Here is a 21,823-nt window from a genome sequence, read left to right as displayed (position 1 = left end):
GAACAGAAACTAATAACGAAAGCACAGCTGAATTCTCTCAAAACTATTCCACATGGGACCTTTGAACTGCAGGAATTAGAAGAGACCTTCAGCTAGTCAAAGTCTGCTATAAGTTCACTGACTTCAGTGAACTCAATACCAATGTCTGCTAGCTGCAGATCTCCCTCAACATCTATACATTTAGCTTACAGGCTAAAGATATTATTTATGTACTCAAAACAAACAAGAAAACAAAAGGACTGGGAGCCTATTTCTTCATGTAATCATCCAGATACTCCCTTGTGTCCCATATCTTGGTATCTATTTGATATCATCTTATATCTCTTAGTTTCATTCTTTGTACACACAAACACCCACGCACAGACGTATTCAAACAACTTTTGATTGAGGTTTTGGGTACACAAAAGCAGGCAGTTCAGAGTTAGCATCCCCATGGCAACTGAAACTTGATGCTGTTATGAACACTATCCATAACATCCTCTGTCAGCCCGCGTGCCAACTTTCCTTAATTACTCTACGTAATATGGCTGAATGACTGAAGTAACAGTACTTTTAAATGTGTTGTTTCACGCATCTGTAACACCATCTATTTTGACTTAATGGTTTTTCACATTTACGATCCTGATATTAAAAGTAAGCAAACCAGCACGTGGTGACACACTGAAGTGAGTTAATGTGTGTCTGGTTTCTCGTGTCAGTAATAAGTTGCATGTGGAGATGCCCCAGAGCCTATATGGTGGCTCGCCAACTGTAATGGAGTGATGTGTGGGCACCACAGTTCTCTTGTGGGGAGCACAGCATCTAAATCTGCAAAAAGAGACTATGTTGATGTGTGATAGTCAAACAAGTCATATTTTATGTTGCAAACACTCACTTTCTAAACTGTCAAGGCAAACGATCCTCACTTACAGTTACTTTTCTGTTAGGCTTGACTTACTAGAAAAAAGCTGTTTCAAGTTACTTCATTACAGCTATGGTTCAGGAAACAAAGTTCAAGAAAAAGTAAAATTACATGCCAATGTGTTAAGGATTTTTTTTGTGTGATATAGAACCATGTATATACACTTACCTCTGTGTTGACGGCCCCAGAGCAGTACATATATGCTGAGTTCATATGTGTGTAGGTAGGTCACAGAAGTGCAGAGCAATCTGCAGGATGAAAACAGGGGCAAAGCGTTGGTACAGCTCTAGCTGTGGAGAAGCAAGCATGCAGTCCCTGGCTGCACCTCCATGTTTCTCTGTGATTTTACAGCTGGTGGAGAAAAGCCACTGTTTTATATAGGCTGTTGGAAATAGGGGAAGTCACCAGCACCATGATGCTACAGCAGAAAACAAGGGCTAAAGTAAACTAATACTCCTTGACCTCCCCTGGAAATGATGATGTGTGCTTGTCATCTCAAAGACATTCTAATTTCAGCGGAACATCAATTTTGTTGACTGACAAATAGGAGTGTATTTTACTCTTGCACTCTTACAACCTCCTTATTCCATGAGTGGTTAAGATAAAGAGACGTCATTCAAGTCTTGAGTCTTTCAATGAGACTTTTCAGATTTTGAGGGTTTTTTCTTTGTCTATCACAAACCCAAGCAAAATTTAAAGCTTTTAATCTAATCTATTGCCTGTGAATTTTTGTAGAAAGAAAAAGTATTTTAAGGAAAAATGCAGAGATAATTAAAATGATTGGAAAGTCTCAGTGAAGGATAAGTTTTTGTATTTATATATCAACTTTTTTGTCTATTGATTCTTAATTTCAAGAGATAATGAAAAATATATGATGAGTGTGTTTGTTGTGATGCAACCAATATTCAGCCAATTTCTTAAGGTTCAGGAGGGATTAATCATTTGAGCCAACTTTTCATTTTCTGTAATAGCATCCGTGGATGGAGAAATGATTTGAGTGTCATAGTCTTTTCAGCAGTCACGAAGACATCTGTCCCCTGTGTGCTTACTAATCTACCTCTTTACTCCACTTGTGGCCATGTAAAGCCTTGGCCTCTCTCCCTACACAGCCAGTCTCATAGTAACTAACAGATTATTCTCAAAGATGGCAATATGTGGGAAGGATTGCTTTCACATACTCCCATTTTCTCATTTGTCTTTCTCCCACAAATTTTGTCATGATGCGAACACAGTCTACAATTGCCCTAATTATGAACAGCATTACCAGATCAGTCAGAAGTCCTAGTTACAGCTGGAACTTCAATGTGCTTTGGGTCCTCTATAAACAGACAACTAAAAAGACTCTGCACTAACTAGACAAGGTATTTGCAGATACATGGGAAAAACAAAAGGGTGGTATGATCAGCATGATAGGCAGCATAAAGCCAGTTGCAGCTGCCAGGTTCATTGGAAAAGAAAGTTTTAAGTAGGTATACGAAGATTGGGATTATCTTGTCCAAGGAAGAAAGGAGGTAAAGATGTGTATTTTATGATCAGTGTTAGGAAAATTGAAATACTGCATTGTGAGTTACTTAGCAGCTGAAAATAACATTTCATTACTGGCTGAGGAACGGTAGCTAAAGTGTGGTATCATGAGAAGCAGTTAAACATCAGGAGTCTGCAAGCACAGATCTACTCTGTCACTTGTTCCTCGTGGACTCCTTGCAAAAAATCCAGACCCCATTTAAATAGTGGGATTTGCAGCATCTCCCAAGGCTGATGTAGCCAGGATTACATAGGGAGGGAAGTCTGCCTGTTGCACAACCCATGATGATCATGTCCTGTGGAACCATTCCTCAGGTAGGCTCTTCCCCTTCCTTTACAGTAGTAATCAGTATAATTTCTGTAGATAAGCTGTATAAAAAAAAGACAAGGTAGTGAACTATGATTAAGAAGTACTCTCTGCATGGGTTGTTTGTGCACCATTTGATAGCACTATTATCATTTTACCGGGTTTTTTTCTGGTGGAGGAACTAAGTAGCTTTAGTTTTCCAGTGTGTTAAAATAATCTGGGAATGTGCAATGATCACAAAACCCTAGAAGGGATCTCACAGTGCCAGGGAATTCCAATCTCCTGTGTGTTCCCTGCTATTTCAGTTTTTGCTTTAGCTCCCATCTTTAAATGGATGGGTTTAATTCCAGTTTCATCTTCAATATTCAAAACTAATGAAGATAATTTCTTCATTAGGGCAACAGACGTGTCATTTTCTAGCAGATTTCCTTCTTACTTTACATTTCTTGGTCTGAGAAAATACACAGGACCGAGACAAACCCCACTGAATTCAGAATGGGAATTCTTCCCAGTTGTCCTGGGCTTGAGGGCAGGTCATATTTGTTATCAGAGTTTTTACCAAAGTTCATCTAACAAAGTGCTTTAAAAACAAATGGAAAGGATGCAATAGAAAGTACCTCTGATATTTGCAATGGGCACATAAAGAATTTTCCTGGGTATATTTTCATGGTGATTTTAATATTGTACCTTTTGAATTTACTTCATTTCCCTAAAGAAGAGGGTCTTCATGTAGGATTAAAAGAAAAGTGAATGTTTGTTTCTGTGACATCCTATCTTCTAACCTCTGTGAACTATTAATCAAAGCTATTTTACAAGTGGAAATACATATAGATATTTTCTCTGGCATTTATATTTACACATCGTTTGACTGATACTTTAAGAAGTATTCTAGACGTTTTGGGGAAGTCCTTTCTGGGAGACATCAGCACGCCAAAGACAGGAAGAGTATTCATGAATTCAAAGTATATGAAGGAATTAATAATAACAACAAACAATCTTAGTGTTCCTTAGCTAACCGTAAATTGCAGATAGTTAATACTCATTTAATCAATACCTTGTAAATGAGATGAAATCTTACAGGGCTACAAACCTCTGAACAAAATAGGACTGATTATGGACCTCTTCTTGAGATGACAGTCTAAACATGCCAGTATTTGAATAATGTAGCATTTGGCATTTGTAACAACCACCTTTGGGACTGAAATAATGACTTAATAATAAGAAGAAACAGACCAAGCAAGTTTTTAGTTTTTCTAATTATGTAAACACTCTAAGGCATAATATTAAAGTTCTCAATGGAAGCCAAATGGAGAGAGTTCTTTTTGGTAATATTCATAACATATGCTCCTTTGTATTAGCATTACATGGGCCAAACGATCCCTGTATTTATGTTTTCCATACAAGTAGGGTTTAACCTATATTCTGATCTCTTCACAGAAAGGCAAATTAAATTAGTGGGCCAATTTGTGTCTCTGATTCAGCATGCCTAACTTGAAGCACAGAAACAGTTTTATTGAAGATAGCAAAGGTGATGAGTTGCTTTTAGATGGTTGGCTGGGGCTAAGATGTAGATGAGTACAGGCAAGACCTGAGAGGTGTTTGTTCTTACCATAAGGTATGATAGACTGGCAAGGCACTCTGGAAACAACAGTACTGGGAGGATGAGTTTGCAGAGGATTTAATACCAAAGTTGTGAAGAGACTTTGCTGGATTTGCATCCCTGTAAGTGAAAAAAAATGGGATTGGGATCAGAAATAACCCAAGTATTTAATTGGTTTGTCTGCAAGGTACTATCCCAAAATGAGGTTAGGAATTATTATTTGTAAAGGGACCTGTAGTAAATGACTGTGTTAGTTCTCCTAGACTATCACAATTATAAGATAAAACATGTTGGCTTTTCTCCATGTAATAAACCCCCTTCCAGAACGGCAGCAACAGCTGGAGTGCTACCGTGGATAAATCACTGCGTTACCTAATCTGGATGCAAGTTAAAACACATATCACTGCTACTATGCTGACTGCATTAATGCCCTCAACTAAATCTAGAGAAGCTCTGCTGGCAGTGCTGATTAGGAGAGTAACAAAAAGCCACAGACAGGCAAGATATATGAGCGCCTTACGTCCAGGTGTCAGCAATGCTTTGCAACAGGGAAGATAATAGTAACTGACCTGCTCCGACCTTCCTGCACCTCATCACATGCGAGTCCTGCTCTGCAGACCCTTGCTCTTGACATCAGGGTGAAACAGCAATGTTCAGTCATGTTCAGGGCCTCTAGTGCTTGAAGATGGAAAAGGAAACATGGGAGGGAGCTTTTAGGCTCATTAAATTTCCCAGTATTGAGGGAATCACGTCAGGTTACTCCTTTCCTGAGTTTATTACAAACATTTCCATTGGCAAGTGTCCCTATTTTTCATCAGAAAATATTTCTGTGGGTGTTTTCTATCTAGCTTTATCAGAATTATGACTTTAAAAAAAAAGACAAAAAAATTAATTTTCAATCCTTCCAAAACTGATGAAATCAGCAGGGAAGGGTTGCTGTAATAAATCTTTGAATGCCAGTATAACCTTGATCCCTTACTCAACTCTATTTTTATATGAGTAATAGTGAGTGTTAGTAAAAATACATATACTTTATGCTAGAAAAGAGGGAGAATTATTTATAGAAATGCTATTGTTTCTCGTAACTGAAACAGGTGAACACCATAGTTCTCCATAAACTGCATTTTTGTTTATGAATGAAGCCTCATGTAAAACTATGTTTACAGTCTCAGACCCAACTTTTCATGTAGGCTTTAATCTAAGCATTTCTTGTAAGCTTGCTCTTAAGATATACTTCAGAGAAATGTGTCCTGTATGAAATATTAGTGCACTATTATTGTGCAATAACAAATAAGGGGAATACGGTTATGTATTCTGGCCAGGCGCATCACATGTGGTGTCTCCCTAAGGTCATTGGAGTTAAACCTGGCAAGGGATGTCAAGGTCAATGGGAAGGGTTTCTTCAAGTACATTGGAGGCAAAAGGAAAACTAGAGAAAACGTGGCCCTGCGGTTGAATGAGACAGGTGCCACGGTGACAGATGATGCAGAGGAGGCAGAGTTACTGAATGCCTTCTTTGCTTCAGTCTTTGCTGCTCCGGCCAGCCCTCGGGAGCCCCAGACTTTGGAGGTAACAGAGAAAGTCTGGAAGAAGGAAGACTTTCCCTTGGTTGAGGAGGATCAAGTTAGAGACCAGTTAAGTAAAACGGACATCCTCAAGTCCATGGGTCCTGACGGGATGCACCCGTGAGTGCTGAGGGAGCTGGCAGAAGTCATTGCTGGGCCACTCTCCATCATCTTTGAAAGATCCTGGAGAACAGGTGAGGTGCCTGCGGACTAGAAGAAAGCCAATGTCACTCCAGTCTTCAAAAAGGGCAAGAAGGAAGACCCGGGAAACTACAGGCCAATCAGCCTCACCTCCATCCCTGGAAAGATGATGGAATAGCTTGTTCTGGGTGTCATCTCCAAGCATCTGGAGCAAAAGAAGGTTATCAGGAGTAGTCATCATGGGGAGGAAAAGAAGGTTATCAGAAGTAGACATCATGGATTCACCAAGGGGAAGTCATGTCTGGCCAATCTGATAGCCTTCTACGATGGCGTGACTGGATGGATAGATGAGGGGAGGGCAGTGGATGTTGTCTCCCTTGACTTCAGCAAGGCTTTTGACACCGTCTCCCACATCATCCTCATAGGCAAGCTTAGGAAGTGTGGGTTAGATGAATGGGCAGTGGGGTGGATTGAAAAGTGGCTGATAGAGCTCAGAGGGTTGTGATTAGTGATACAGAGTCTAGTTGGAGGTCTGTAACAAGTGGTATTCCCAATGGGTCAGGACTGGGTGCAGTCCTGTTCAGTATATTCATTGATGACCTGGGTGAAGGGATAGAGTGTGCCCTCGGCAAGTTTGCTGATGACACAAAACTGGGAGGAGTGGCGGACACACCGGAAGGCTGTGCTGCCATTCAGCGTGACCTGGACAGGCTGGAGAGTTGGGCAGAGAGGAACCTTATGAAATTCAACAACAGCACATGTAGGGTACTGCACCTGGGGCGGAATAACCCCATGCATCAGTACAGGTGAGGGACTGACCTGCTGGAGAGCAGCTCTGTGGAGAGGGACCTGGGAGTCCCGGGGGACAACAGGATGGCCATGAGCCAGCAATGTGCCCTTGGGGCCAAGAAGGCCAATGGCATCCTGGCGTGCATCAAGAAGAGTGTGGCGAGCAGGTTGAGGGAGGTTATCCTCCCCCTCTACTCTCCCCTGGTGAGGCCACATCTGGAGTACTGTGTCCAGTTCTGGGCTCCCCGGTTCAAGGAGGACAGGGAGCTGCTGGAGAGGGTACAGCAAAGGGCTACAAAGATGATGAGGGGACTGGAATATCTTTCATATAAGGAAAGGCTGAGGGACTTGGGTCTTTTTAGTCTGGAGGAGAGAAGACTGAGGGAGGATCTTATTAGTGCTTCTAAATACTTAAGGGGTGGGTGCCAGGAGGATGGGGCCAGTCTTCTTTCAGTGGTGCCCAGTGACAGGATGAGAGGTAATGGGCACAAACTTGGCCATAGGAAGTTCCATCTAAACATGAGGAGGACCTTCTCTACTTTGAGGGTGGCAGAGCACTGGAACAAGCTGCCCAGAGAGGTTGTGGAGTCTCTTTCTCTGGAGATATTCAAAACTCGCCTGGACGCATTCCTGTGCAATCTGCTGTAGGTGAACCTGCTCTTGCTAGAGGGTTGCACTAGGTGATCTCCAGAGGTCCCTTCCAACCCCTATCATTCTGTGATTCTGTGATTCCATCTTCTCATCCCTCTTCTCCCATACTGCATGTAATAATGTAGTTGAGACAGATGCAACTGATATTTTTATCTTTTTTGTCAAGTGCATAGCTTCTGCACACTGAATATACTAATATTTGATCACAGATTGAAGAGGAATATAAACTTCTTCCACTGCTGCTGTCCCTAATCTCTGCTGTTCTGTTACATCGACATATTATGACTATGAATGTAATCTTTTTTCTACAATTCTAAGGTTCGTTAAGCATGCTGGGAAGTTATTTTTGGTCGTTGTTTTTTGGAGCCCTTTGGACTGTTTGTGGAAAACAAGCCTGAAGCAGTTCCCTCCAGTCTTAACAGTCCTACGTTTACTCACACCTAAAATGGAAGCTGCACCCACACCATGCAGATTTGCAGAATTGGTTCTGAATTGCCTTTGAAAATGAGGCACTGCACAATCTAGAGGAACTTGTAAAATTTCCTTGTTCATATTGCCACTTTCTCTTGGGAAAATACTCTTTTTCATTTGTTTTATTTCCTTTCCTATATAGATTTTTTCAAGTTCCGGGAAAATCTTAATGGGCTACATCTTCATCAGTGTAGACAACTGAATAATTCAGCATCCTCAAACAGATTCAAACATCCTCAAACAGAGTCATTGCAGTCAAAAACTTCAGTACACCAGTGAAAATTGTTTTAATAGATAATTACTCCTACAGAATCAGTGCTGAGAGCAGGAAACATGGCATACTGGTTACTTTTTCCCCTCCTCTTGAAAGAAACCATGACTCTATAACCTGCTGTGATGATAAAAGTTGTCTAACCTCGGAGTCAGAATGATTGTGGTAGTTGAAAGGAACAAAGTTAAAAGAAATTTCAAGAACTGCTGGCAACTTTTTAAACTGACAGAGCCAATTTTATTCCCCAGCTTTTGCGCATACATGGCACTCGAGGGAGTGTGCCTCAAGTGATTTTCTGTTTACTTAGTTTTGGCTGTATGACCTAGTATAGAAGGCACTGAGTGACTGGCGGTACATGAATTCAGCCTTCGACAGCATATACAGCACTGACTCTGAGGTATTGTATCTTGTCCCTTGGCACTGTCTATTAACTTGAGTTGACTACCATGTCTGTGGTCTAGCTGAGTTTTTTGCAGTATCACCACAGTGACGTTGCATCATCCACCATATATTGTGTAGACATAATCTATTTCATGTAGTATCAGATTTAAATGGATTGATGTCAGACTACTGGCCACTTTTCAGATGCAGTTTTACCTGAGTGATTCAGTGTTCATCATTTATTCTAGCCTCAGAAAACTTCCTCACTGAAATGCAAAACCTGTTTGAGGCAGATTCCATTACCTGTAGGTGTTAAACAGCACCTTACCCAAGCTTCATAAAATGCTTCATGCCATGAGGATGTAAGGCAATGAGCATCATCGTATTTGCTTGTGAACATCGTAGCCAAATTCCTGACGTATTTTGGGTGAATTAGGTCCCATGGAGGTTGCTGGACCCAGGAGCCCCACTCTGAGCTGGGGCTGAACGCAGGTCCATGGACAGGGGTTGAGTGTCAAGTCTGAATCCATTAGTCTCAAAATAACCTTAAATTTAAGTGGGACTGATAGAAGTGATCAGTTCCTTTTTTTTTTTGCTGTAAGTAGTTTCCTCAAATTTCTATGCAAGCATCTTCTTCCTATAAGGTCTTTACTGTGCATTAATACTTAAATTACTGGGGTAAATCCCTCAAAATGCTATTGATCTTCTATCATCCTTGTTTTTTTCCAGTTAATCTAGGTAATGGTAAGGGGTCCTTTACAACTGAATAAGCTATTACCTTTTTCAAAAAAGTGTGTTAAACTCTTGTTCTTATCCTGGTGACTTCCACTTCTTTCTTTGTTTTAAAACAGTCACCCATGTAATTAGAATATATAACATTCTGTCCGAGATCTGAATCCACAAAGCAGAGCTTCCTAAGCTGCTTTTCTTCACAACCGCTGCAGAAAAACACCTTTGAAAATGCTTTTAGTGCTAAAAGAGCTAGTTCACATTTCACGTGGGGAACTTTGGTTCTTACTGAAGTACATTAAGTAAGAAAGAATTCAGCACCTGCTTCGTTATAGTCATTGCCCAGTTGTAATATTTTGAGTTTTGCTAAGCTCTGACTTGAAAAATTTAAAACAAATAAAAGAACCCAGACACAAAGGGCCAATTAATTCCTGGTGTATCCATATGCACTGAAAAGAGCTACCGCAGCCTTGACGTTAGCCCCATGGGGATTTTGTATGTAGGAAAGCTGCAAGGATTTGAAAGCAGGTTTTTTTCCCCCTTCATTGGGATTTTCCTGCAAACATTGCCAGAATATGTAGACCTAATTGCAAAACACAGTAACCTGGTTTTATTTCCGGTGTTATATCAAGCTCAATACTGCTTAAAGCCAAAGCTCAGTTTGTGACTCACAGTATGGATACTGATCAAGAAGGCCTCTAAAAGGAAAGCTTCTGTCTGTTAAAACAGAGAAGTAAATAAAATTGTGTAGCTTATATGTACAGATATACAGATAAGAGTACAGAGCAAGCTGGTATATAGCAAAACAGAGGCAGGGGTTTTACCTCCTGAAACTCAAAGAACACAGGTTAAATAGTATGTATATTAAATAAGTATTTAAAACAAAATTGTTTTTGTTTAAATTTTATTATTATCTGACCAAATCTTCCCTTCATTCAGTAGGACTTTTCTTTTTTTTTAATTTCAACCATACTATTAAACTTTTCGGCAGATTACTTTTGGGTGGCTTTTTTGTCATTGTTTTGCTTCGTCAAATACAGTGGTTGATTTGTTGTGCATTAGAGATGGAGGCTGGGGCATGGAAAGGAGCCAGTGTGGGAATATAATATCCACTGGTTAAAGCCATGGTATCATTAGAAACTACTCTTCCTGAATAAACAGGGAAAAAAAAATTCTACATAAATTCTCATCCAAATAACCTGTCCTAGATTATTATCTGGAAAAAGAAAAACTGGGAATGAAGTTGAAAGAATATTAGGTATATGCAGAACTGGATCAAAGAAAATTTATTTGGTGTTGCCTTACATCTTCTTTCTCCCAAACAGTGAAATGTGAAGATACTACAAGTCAAAATGATACTACTATGCAAAATGCAAATAATCAATGGCTGGTTTCTGTTTGACTGTGCTTTCTAATTTGTTTTTGGAGATAAGGAGGTTGCAGAGAGGTGGGTGTTGGTCCCTTCTCCCAAGTGACTAGCGACAGGACAAGAGGAAATGGCCTCAAGCTGTGCCAGAGGAGGCTCAGGCTGGATATTAGGAAACAATTCTTTACTGAGAGAGTGGTGAAGCACTGGAAGAGGCTGCCCAGGGAGGTGGTGGAGTCACCCTCCCTGGAGGTGTTCAAGGAGCGTGTGGATGAGGCATTGTGGGACATGGTTTAGTGGGCATGGTGGTCTTAGTTGATGGTTGGACTTGATGATCTTACAGGTCTTTTCCAATGGTAGTGATTCTGTGATTCTGTGATATTGTTCACTTAATTATTAGTAATTTTGTAAATATATGAAAGATTATTTTACTTGTCTGTTTATTCATGTTCTTAAATTCCATACAGAGAGTGAAATCTGTATAAGAGACTTCCAGAAATCTTTATGTCTGACTGGTTACTGTCCTATGTTAACTACATTTTTCAATGTAGTTAGGGGCCTGATAGTAGTCTCTGGAGCTGTCCGCTTACAAATACAGTGTGTCTTTTTCTTGTCTCTGGGAAATCTGGAATGTGGGAAAAGAAGGTTTCCCAAGACTGTAAAAAGGCCCGAATCTCTTCTAATTAATACCTGTCTAAATTCCAGCTGTGAGTGCATTCTCCCCATTGCAATTGCAAATGTTCCTGAGTGTTCTTGGTATATGTGAGAGAGATCCTGTAAAAAAATCTGATCTTTTATAGGCAGCTTCTCCCCTTACAATGAGTCTAAACCTCTAAAATATCCATTGTTATTCTAAAGGTGTATGAATGTTTATTAATTACTTATAAGGAGAACTATGGTAAAACTACACTGAAGTTTCTTTTTCCTCAAGAATAAAAATATCAGAAGTCCAACTATTTCAGATAAGTAACAGAGAAATAGCTAGACCCCCTTAAAAAAACAGGAGTAAAATTCTTTCTCCACTTTCCTATTGTGTACACAGTAAGATATTGAAACACTGAAGTTTGATCATCTTGCGTCCTTACTAGAGTCTAAATTACATTACCAAGTGAGAGATAATCTTGAAACCACACTGTAAAGAAAAAAGGGATTAAACTATTTGGACAGCAGATCCCTGATCTGTCTCTGACTCTCTATATTCTTGTACTGGGGGTGGTATCCCAAATAGCAGGGAATGCACTAGGTCAGCTCCTCTAACTGGGGAGCAGAGATAAGATTCATTTGGAGGAGACAGTGCTAATGTAGCTTAATGTATTATTTACACTGTCCCAGTTGTTTACTCTCTAGTATTTCCATTCGTCTCCTTTTATCACACATCTGCCTGCACCTTCACACAATTCTCACAGTATGACAGCTCTTTGTTAAGCTTCATTTAGTGCAAAAGTTATAGACTTCAGCTGTCTACCAGTGGGAGGGTGGGAGTGCAATTGCCAAAGGTTGCTTCATGATTGACTTCATTGCAGGGACGAGGCTGATGATGCCAGCATTATTTGATTTGAATGTCACATTCTGAATTTTGTGAGAAGATAGTTGTCTTTCCCATATCATAGATGGATAAAGAAGGCAAAATTAAGGTTGTCTGAATATTGTTGAACTCTCCGTACATCTTCATTTTGTACTTCAAGGTGTTGAGGTCAACACAAATACACAGGGAATGTTCATATCCATTGATAGCCATTGGTATTTTGCTATTGACTGTTTTGGGATTAGCATTTCAACCATGGTCTTTAGATATATGAACTTTCAGTGAGAATCAAGGAAAAGTCTATTTGTTTGCTTGACAGAACATCCCTGTATTTTTACTTTCACAAAGAAATGTGACCTGAAGTTAACTGAGGCCCTTTTGTATGGGACTGCAAATTGGCTTCTAATAGACCAGAAGATTCAGCCTTTGGTAAATTATTGCACTGTTGCATTTCTTTTTTAGGAAGGAAATATATAGCAGTAATCCTCTATACCAGTAATATGTTATATCCCAGTAATATACCAGTAATATCCTGTATGTCAACAATATATACATGTATGTGTACATATACACATGAAGCCATAAGCATAGTACAGTCTTTTGCTTCAATTTTTTTCATTTATTTATATGCATATGAACATGAAATGAATGAAAGAAAAGGAATTAATGCAAGTGTAAAGATAGTAATTTAAATGCTACAGCTATGTTTTTTCATTTCTGTCCTTAAAAAAAAAAAGGAATCAGAACTGTGTCCCTCAGATGGTTGGTGGTAACATTGTACTGTTATTTCAGATAAACCTGCAGAAGAAGATGCGAGTCACTGGAGTTATAACTCAAGGTGCCAAGAGGATTGGAAGTCCAGAATATGTAAAATCTTACAAAATTGCATACAGTAATGATGGGAAGTCATGGGCAATGTACAAAGTAAAAGGCACAAAAGAAGATATGGTAAGATTAAGTCATCTGTATATGAATACATCTTATGGTGAATACATCTTATGGTTTAGCTGCCTTCAGAAGTATGAGGTATCTCTAGTAGATAAGCCTAATTGCCTGACAGTGTGATATAGGTTGCCTTGTTATTATTTTTCTCTGCAAAAAAAATCATCAATAAGTTTGCACTTTCTGTCTGCTAAGGATTTCTTATACTTTAATTGATGGGTGTATAAATACTATGTCCCAAGGCTAGAATAATCCTGTTTATTACACTTAACTGATTTTCATTTTAATTAGTTTACCAGTAATTACTCATTACTCCGTTTTCAATTTAGTTTTATTACATTGGCAGATTAGCGTTAACCCTTAAAAGCATAGAACCCATTCATCAATGCTAATCTCTGTATTGCACAAACAGTATCATCCAGTGGGAAGTATGTGTTTACAGTTTACAGTTACCACTTATTTTTTATAGACTTGTGCATACAAAGCAGCAAAAATCCCTTTACTCTGCAAGTTAAAATAGAACTAAGGCACTTTGCGGCATTAGACATATTTTCTCTACTAGGAAATTAAAATGCTGTGTGAAGAGGTATATAATGAGGGAAGAAAACAAAGTACAAGCATATCTGGTTAGAGTGAGGCGTGAACAGAAGAATGCTTATAGGTTTAATTCAGCTTCCCCTGAGCTCAATGGGAGGGTTGCAGTGCGCTTCAGTGGCAGTTGGATCAGGTTCTGGAAGTAGAGGGAAAAAAATAAGCAGTCAGCATAAATAATTGCAGGCTAAATTGAATTGGAACTAATACACTAATTAGAAAAGAAGACATAATTTAGTTCCATTAGTAGCTTTGGTTTCTAGGAGTGACAAGATAGAGGTCCTGATTCAGCACAGGTGGCGAACGCATGCCGATGCGAGCCAACGCCAGTAAGTTTTGCTCAAAAACTTGTATGTTGGGCACTAGAAATTATAAAACAGTCTCTATTTGGGAAAAACTTGCAGAGATATGTGCAGGCAAGGTCAGAAAAACAATGCAGATATTTTTGAGACATGGAAATCAACTGAACCTCGAGTAATCCTCCTGGCATATTTTTATGAATATTTCATTTTATCACAGGTGTTTCGTGGAAACGTGGACAACAACACCCCGTACGCGAACTCCTTCACCCCTCCAATTAAGTCGCAGTACATACGGCTGTATCCTCAGGTGTGCAGAAGACACTGCACGTTGAGAATGGAACTTCTTGGCTGTGAACTGTCAGGTGGGTATTCTGCAATCACCTCATCTCTGAAGTCAGCCATCAAGCAGCGTATTTTTGTGCCCATGTTCTAAACTGCGTGCAGTTTATTCCTGGTGAAATGCAGTTGGCAGGGCTGAGTTTATCCAGACAGTTACTTATCTCTTTCTATGTAAATTACATAAGCAACAACACTTACCTAAATGATGTAAGTGACAATAGTTGCTTGCAGTAGGCCAGTAATATTAGTAGGGTAATGTGGTAGCAACCTAATAACACTTTGTAAATCTTTCTGTGCACATTGGCCTCCAATTACGTGCGACCTAGAAAGGTCATTTACAGCAGTTTTAATAAGTATCAACAGCTATCAGGACCCATTATGTTACATACTAAGCAGACCATGAGACAAAGAGTCTCTAACTCACAGTTACACCCAGCACAGCCTAAAGTAAGCGCTGAAATCGTTTTCTGAGAGCTGAAGCTGTTTGTGCAGTGCTGTACAACAGAGTCACGGCAGAAGCAGGCATCAAAGCTGATTTGAGTAATTTCTCCTGGCTGCTGGGTGACCACACCGGTGTGCTGTGTAACATCCTCAGAGGGACAAGGGTGCTTCAGCTGCCGTCAAGGACCACTCGAAGTGCAGTAAGATGTATTTTGCTTAGGCAAGATTTCAGTTTAGATTTGCTTTGTGGATTTCTAGCAGAAGCAGGGATTGCATCTCATAGCAAAAAGTAAATCAACAAGTGGAGCCAATATAAACCCTCTTAAGGTTTGTAGTAGCAGAAGTTATAGCTCATGAGTGTAAAACCTGACCTCTAGCCACTCTCTGCAAGAACCACGTTCCCTTACAAATTCAGTAAAGCATGTAAATTTTTTATCTTTTTCAAGAGATCAACCTTTTACCGGTGGGAGCACACCACTGAATTCATTTAAGAATGACTTTTATGTGGCTGCCTGCTGACTGTACAAACAATAGTCACCCAGTTCACGAATGATATATCAACACAGCTGGAGTTAAATAATTCTCAGTCCTCTAGCGGCATCAAAACCAGATTCAGAAATGAAAAGTTAATGTATTAATCTCACTGTAGCCCTTTTCCAATATAGATAGGTTTGAGAGTAAATAGAAAATTCTGTCTAGCTGCTTTAGTCTATTAGAAAATTTTTTTTTATGTCTTCCATTTCTGGAACCACAGTTTAGAGTAAGTCCTTGCCAGAATGACCAGGAATTGTTTTGCTCAAAGAACTGTGAAAGCTACTGAAGTGAATTCTTTTCAGTGGTCTGCTAACAGTTTCAAGGTCATCATTTCTTAGAACTGCAGGCAGCCAAGGCGCAGCCAAACAATTTCAATCTTACTGAAAGAAGAGTGTGATTATACATAACAACAGAGTAAGTCACTCTGATTCCAGGTGGTCTGTCTTAGGCAGAAAAACACTTTGAGAGGTCTGGCTTCTCTAACAAGTTCTAGTGCTAGAGAAGAGAGTCACTACTGAAGGGAAGAAGACTGTCTCACAGCACCAGATCATAAAAAAAAAATAATTCTTTATTAGGAAAATCTTCAACAAAATGTTCAATATAATCTGCTCTAGGCTCATAAATAGCTTTACTTACCAGGACCCATGGTGAGATCTTATTGAAAACCATGATCAATGCTTGTGGAGTCGGCTGTCAATAAATTAGGCATTAATTTTCATAGCCTTGTGTTCCTGCCTTACCTGTGTTTTGCACATCTCTGTGTTGTAAATTCCCTTCCCTTCATAGAATATTGATGTGGGGGGAGAAACAGATCACAGCTACTGTTTATTAGAATGCCTTTATTCATTAAGCTGTTATTAATAGCAGCATCAAGCTGTTGTCTTTAAAAACCGGTAACTGTTCGCACAACACAGTCATTTCCTCATGCAATTCACTCACACACTCAAACACCTGCAGATAGCAGGTTCTGCCTTCTTGTATGTGGTCTGTGTCATACATTGTTGATGCTTGTGTATGTTGGTGGCTGTGTACCAATTCAGCAAATTCTTGGTGTTCTGAGTTTGTCAGTTCTTACAGAGGGATGCTGGTCACCAAAACTTAACCATCCTTGTGAGATTTATAGCACCTTCTGAGTGTGTAATTTTCCTCTTTTTGGTATGTTGTTCTCTTGTAACTGTTTCTCTATCCTCACAGTACCTATAGGTACCATTCACGCAAACTCACACACAAGAGGACTTTGTAACATCTCCATCGAATACTAGATTCCCCTCCCCTTGTTTGTCTTCAGCACTATCTAATCTGGAAAGGAATCCTATGTTCATTAGTAGGAAGAAAAATTTTAAAATCTCTTGGTATTCAGAAAAGAAAAATATCAGAGTATTAATCAAAACAAAATCACCCTTGCCCTCAAATAATTGACTTATGCTGCTTTCACCAATACTGCATGAATCCTGGCCCAAGACAAGACGCATGTAGACCTTTGCATGCAGATCCATTTGTGGTCTTGCCTCCGCTGCATTGGATATTTAATATTTCCTTTGAGGATTTGAGCTTTCATGAAAGAAGAGTTAGATGAGGGGCATGGTACAGGACACAGACTGAAGAGTAAAATGTTGTGCCCTCAGAAGAGTCAACAGAGAATAACCTTCATGTGGATTCTTTCATTTTTCAATGCTAATCCATACTCATCCTCATTATTTTGCTGCTTCTGTTTCATTGAGCTAGACCAAATAAGAAGTAACTGCAAACTTATACCTAGATAGGTTTAAACATACAGAGTTATCAGATATCATTTACCACAGATGGTGATATCCAAAGCATCTCAAACATTTTGACCTAAGATGCTGCACTGAACATAGTATGTCTATATCAGTTCTCACTAACTTTGACAGATTTTAAAAATGGGAAGAGAGATTGAATCCTTTCGCAGGGACATTGCAAAGCAAATTTAAAGAAGATACAGTGCAGTGAAGAGGAGATGTCCTGGGGAGGCATAAGCATTATTAAAAAAACACTTCTCTGGGGGATGACTATCTACAGACACAAAGTTTTGTACTAGTTTGACAATTCTGTCCTTTGCACTCTAAGTCATAGCTCGCCGATCAAAATAAACAGTCATTATCTTCTGTCATTGCAGCAGGGTGCCGAGGGAGCTGGGAAGCGACTGGGTCTGCTGTTGCTTTCTGTGACACAGCATTAAGACTGTTTTCTGCCACCTGTGTGCATCATGTTCATCTCTTCTGGTTCTCATTGTTCTTCTCACTTTCTCCTGTACCTTTAATAACTGTTTTCCTCCTCCCTTTGGGGCAGTGGAGAAGGAAGGCGAGTGTAAAATCCAATTAATGCATGCACGCATGCACAGAAACACAAGCAGACACATCTGTTGTTTCATAAATCAATAATAATACTCAGAAAAGATAGAACTATTTTTGATGGATTGGACCAGCACTGAAAAACACTTTTGACAACCCATGTTTTTGTGTCAGGAGCCTCCTTCAGATTCCTCAGATGAAACATTCCTGCTGACAGCCCTTGTGATCCTGAAGCGATACTTCAGAATTGAATAATAAGCAAAGTCCTTCTCTAAAGCAACAGATGAGTCTCTCTCATTTGTGCTATCAATTGCTCCCTACTACTGTGAGGAAAATTGTTTTGTTGTTGTTTTGAACTAGGTAGTTCCTCCTACAGACAAGGCTGTGCAATTTCCATTTGTGCACTGAGAATCAGTTCTGAAAGGTTGGGCTTTTTCAAAAGTTAACTCTATTTTCTGTTAAATTTTTAACTGAATATGAAACATGTCAGTATTTCAAATTTTAAATACAGTTGTTACTACATTAAAGAGCTTATTATTATTATCTGTCTCTGGTAATATGCATTTGCTCCTGCTGTTAGAGCCCCCACAAAGGGCCTGGCCTTACCTTCCTGATTTGAATCCCTAATAATTCCACTTAATTCTGTGTGTTAAACCTACAGGAGAAACAGAAAGTAGAATCTGACCAAAAGGTCTTTGCTAATAATATCAAAGAAACTAAAAAAGAATCAGGTCTTTAAATCTGGGTAAACATACTGTGGAGGAAATGGACTTTTAAGAACAAGAGAACCAGCTTGGATATCTAGCTTAAACAAACTGAAAAACGAAATAAGAATTTTGAAGGTGTTTTAAGTGGTCACATAGTGTTCTGGCTCTATTGAGAGACACCAGCTGAGAAGGATCATTGTCCCAGCAGGAAAGCCTTCACAACTTACGTGTATGCTTTAAGAAACATGTCTGGTGACTCGGCAAATGATTACCTGATAGCAACCAGCTCAGCAACATGGGATGTGAGTGTCAGGTGGAAAACCTCTGTCTTTCCAATGATACATAAAGTCAAAGTTCTGTGCATTCACAGTGATGATGCACTCCTTCCAAAACCAGGTTAGATCCTGGGCACACTCTCACTCAATGAGTTAGAGTATGTTAAGATATTGTTTGCAGTTTAACTATGTCAAGTCAGCTACTGAACTAAGTAGGATCACCAAATTTGTGAAGTGAAAACTTTGGAACAACTGCACATATGCAGGTTTTTGGCAGCTGAGGCGGGAAGGAAATGAGAAAATTGCTTCTTTTCATGTTCCTGTCTCCATCTTTCACCTTTTCCTCAACCAACCATCAAACTCCACCCAGCCATACATCCACCTTTCCTGACCTCTTAGCAGCCCTCTCACTCTCAGCCACTTGATTTGCCTCTCTTTTACATTTCATTTTTAGTCTTAAAACCAGGCAGCTTGTCTACCTCCCTTGACTTCCAGTGCTGTTGTTACAGTGCTGCTATTGAAGGGTACCTCTCCTGTTGTCAGCTTGTTTCTTCCCTCTTCTGGGTCCAAATGTACTGCCTGTGTTCCCGGTGTAAAATAGCAAGGCAGAGAAACATAGAGACACTTACTATTTTTTTTTTTTTCATGGACACCCAACAAAGAAAGGAGAAGCTCAAGATCTATCTTTTGCTGCAATCAAAATAACTCAATGATGTGGGACATCCACCTGGTTTAAACAAATAAGCCTTTAATCCTCAATTTCTCTTAAGTGATCATCTCCTACCATTGTCCCTCCTTCACAGTATATTTTTTGTAGTTTTCCACTGCCAGTAGGTGTTGGGGCTTTCTAAGTTTTTTGTTAGGTGTCAAGTAATTCGAAAGTGTAGAAGGCTCAGTGTTTGTTGACATTTTACTTCAGCAGTTGCTTTAAGAAAAATTAATGTTTCCTCAGTAGGCAAACACATGGTTGATGTGATATGGCATAAAAGCATGATAAAATCAAACTGAATAGGAGAAACAATAGCAAGCTGCTGGACAGGAAAATAAAACAAAGATAAGAAGAGACAAAAGACATCTTTTCTGTTTGTTTGCCTTCATAAATTTATGCCAGAATAAAATATGTTGAATTCTCTATCTTATTTTTGATTCTTCCAAGGTAGTGTTGAAATAAAGTGCCTTGAATTGGCTATTTTTCATTTGTTTGTTTGCAAGTTCCTCCAAAAATAATCTTGATTAAAGCCTTTTCTTCAAGAATTGCTAGTTTTCTTTTCCATAATGGAAAACCTAAACCACTTACAGAGATATGTAGGTAGTGTCATAGATCTTATTTTGCTGTTCCAGGTTGCTCTGAACCCCTGGGAATGAAATCGGGACATATACAGGACTACCAAATTACTGCTTCCAGTGTTTTCCGAACACTCAACATGGACATGTTTGCTTGGGAGCCCAGGAAAGCCCGGTTGGACAAGCAAGGCAAAGTTAATGCCTGGACCTCTGGCCACAATGATCAGTCACAGTGGTTGCAGGTAAAGTTTCACATATGTTTTCCCAAAAGTTTATCTTCTTTGTGTTTCAGGTATGGGGAAGGTTGACTGGTTTAGGATTATACTCATTTTCTTCAGCTTCTGAGTGTAACCATCCTAACTCTGCCACATATAGGTGATGAAGCTATGAAAGCCCACGCAGATCTTCATGTCTTTGGTAACACACTTGCAGAAAACCCTGCTCAGGGAAACCTCCACTAGCCAAACCTTACGAGTTGCCCAGCAGCCATGAATTTTCCTTTGTTAATGGACACAAATAGTAGTTGCGGATCTGTTTCACTGGCTTCCTCTCTTTTGCTGAAAAAGGTGATTTTTTTTTTCCCCTTCTGTCCTTCCAAAGCTCCCTGGAAAAGCATATTTACTTCAGCTTTGTGCACGTTAGCAAATCTGGCCCACTGAAATTATCTTTGTCTAATTGAGACTGCTCAAAATTACCTTCCGACATCACTCTCAAGCTAGCAAGATTGATTCAGCACTTGAATTCATTATAAAGCGGTGCACAGGGGTTGTTTTCAGCCTAGGAGTAATTTATACAAGTCAGTAGTATGTTAATGTGAAAGATTGCAATAAATCACTGGTATGGAAGCCTATTTGACCAGTCGCTGACACATTTACATTTTTTGAACTGTTGAAAATAGCAGTGTTTAGAGTCAGCTGCCAGTTTGCAGTGCAGTTCTCAGGGGGAAGCCTCAATAGCACTAGACGTGGCTACTAAGCCCCTGCAATCTTTTCACGTATAAATTATGACATATTAGCTTTTTTACCTACAGTTGCTAAGCAATTTAGCAATAGGATTACTATCTTTTCTCCAAGTTTACACACATAATGAAAGGAAGGAGCAGTTGCCTTGTCTATTTAACTTTTGAATAACTGAAGTTCCTGGGATTTGCTGAAAGTTTTTTAGAGCAGCTTGTTGAAACAGCAGCTACTAACCTCTGGAGAGGAGGAAGATTTTATTGCTGTATTTTATGGTGGAGAAGCAGATGAAAATGTTTCTCCATGTAAAAGAGAAGCAGTTATATTATATTTAGCCCCATCAGTGATACCAAGAAATGAAGGGCGTGCAGAGACTCCACAGAAATATCCTGTGGTGTGTTATTCCTCCTGTGGGTGACAGTGGATTTTTAATTAACTACAGATAGCAAGGGGATGCAGAGTTAATTCTTACATTTTAAAATTTTCCATTCTATTCTAAGTCTTGCTGTACTTGAGCCTACCTGAACCTGCGAATTGAATCTGACCACTTGCAGAATCTCTGCAAGTCCTTGAAGTATCAGGCATACATTTTTTTATCCAGTCAAAAGAAGGTTGTGAAGAAATATTCATCTTTTATTTCTTTTGTCATATGGCTGTAATATGAGCTCAATAACTTCACAGGAATATGACCAATTTAGAATCATAGAATCGTTTAGGTTGGAAAAGACCTTTAAGATCATCAAGTCCAACCCTAAACCTAACACAGCTAAGTCCTCCAATAAACCATGTCCCTAAGCACCTCATCCACACATCTTTTAAATACCTCCAGGGATGGCGATTCAACCACCTCCCTGGGTAGCCTGTTCCAATGTCTGACAACCCTTTCAGCGAAGAGATTTTTCTTAATATCCAACCTAAA

The 21,823-nt window shown here is 39.5% G+C and overlaps 1 protein-coding gene across 1 annotated transcript in view; it reads left to right on the top strand.

Moving 5' to 3' along the window:
• The window catches only part of EDIL3 (EGF like repeats and discoidin domains 3), a 261,216-nt gene that overhangs the window by 190,046 nt on the left and 49,347 nt on the right, over positions 1–21,823 (top strand). The window contains exons 7-9 of the mRNA XM_059833892.1: positions 13,014–13,169; positions 14,274–14,418; positions 20,006–20,190. Of these exons, the coding sequence (XP_059689875.1) occupies positions 13,014–13,169; positions 14,274–14,418; positions 20,006–20,190 (486 nt within the window). The remainder of the gene's footprint in view (positions 1–13,013; positions 13,170–14,273; positions 14,419–20,005; positions 20,191–21,823) is intronic.

The sequence above is a fragment of the Gavia stellata genome, chromosome Z (assembly GCF_030936135.1).
Source record: "Gavia stellata isolate bGavSte3 chromosome Z, bGavSte3.hap2, whole genome shotgun sequence".
In the NCBI taxonomy this organism is placed as follows: domain Eukaryota; kingdom Metazoa; phylum Chordata; class Aves; order Gaviiformes; family Gaviidae; genus Gavia; species Gavia stellata.
This window is presented reverse-complemented; position numbering and strand designations above follow the sequence as displayed.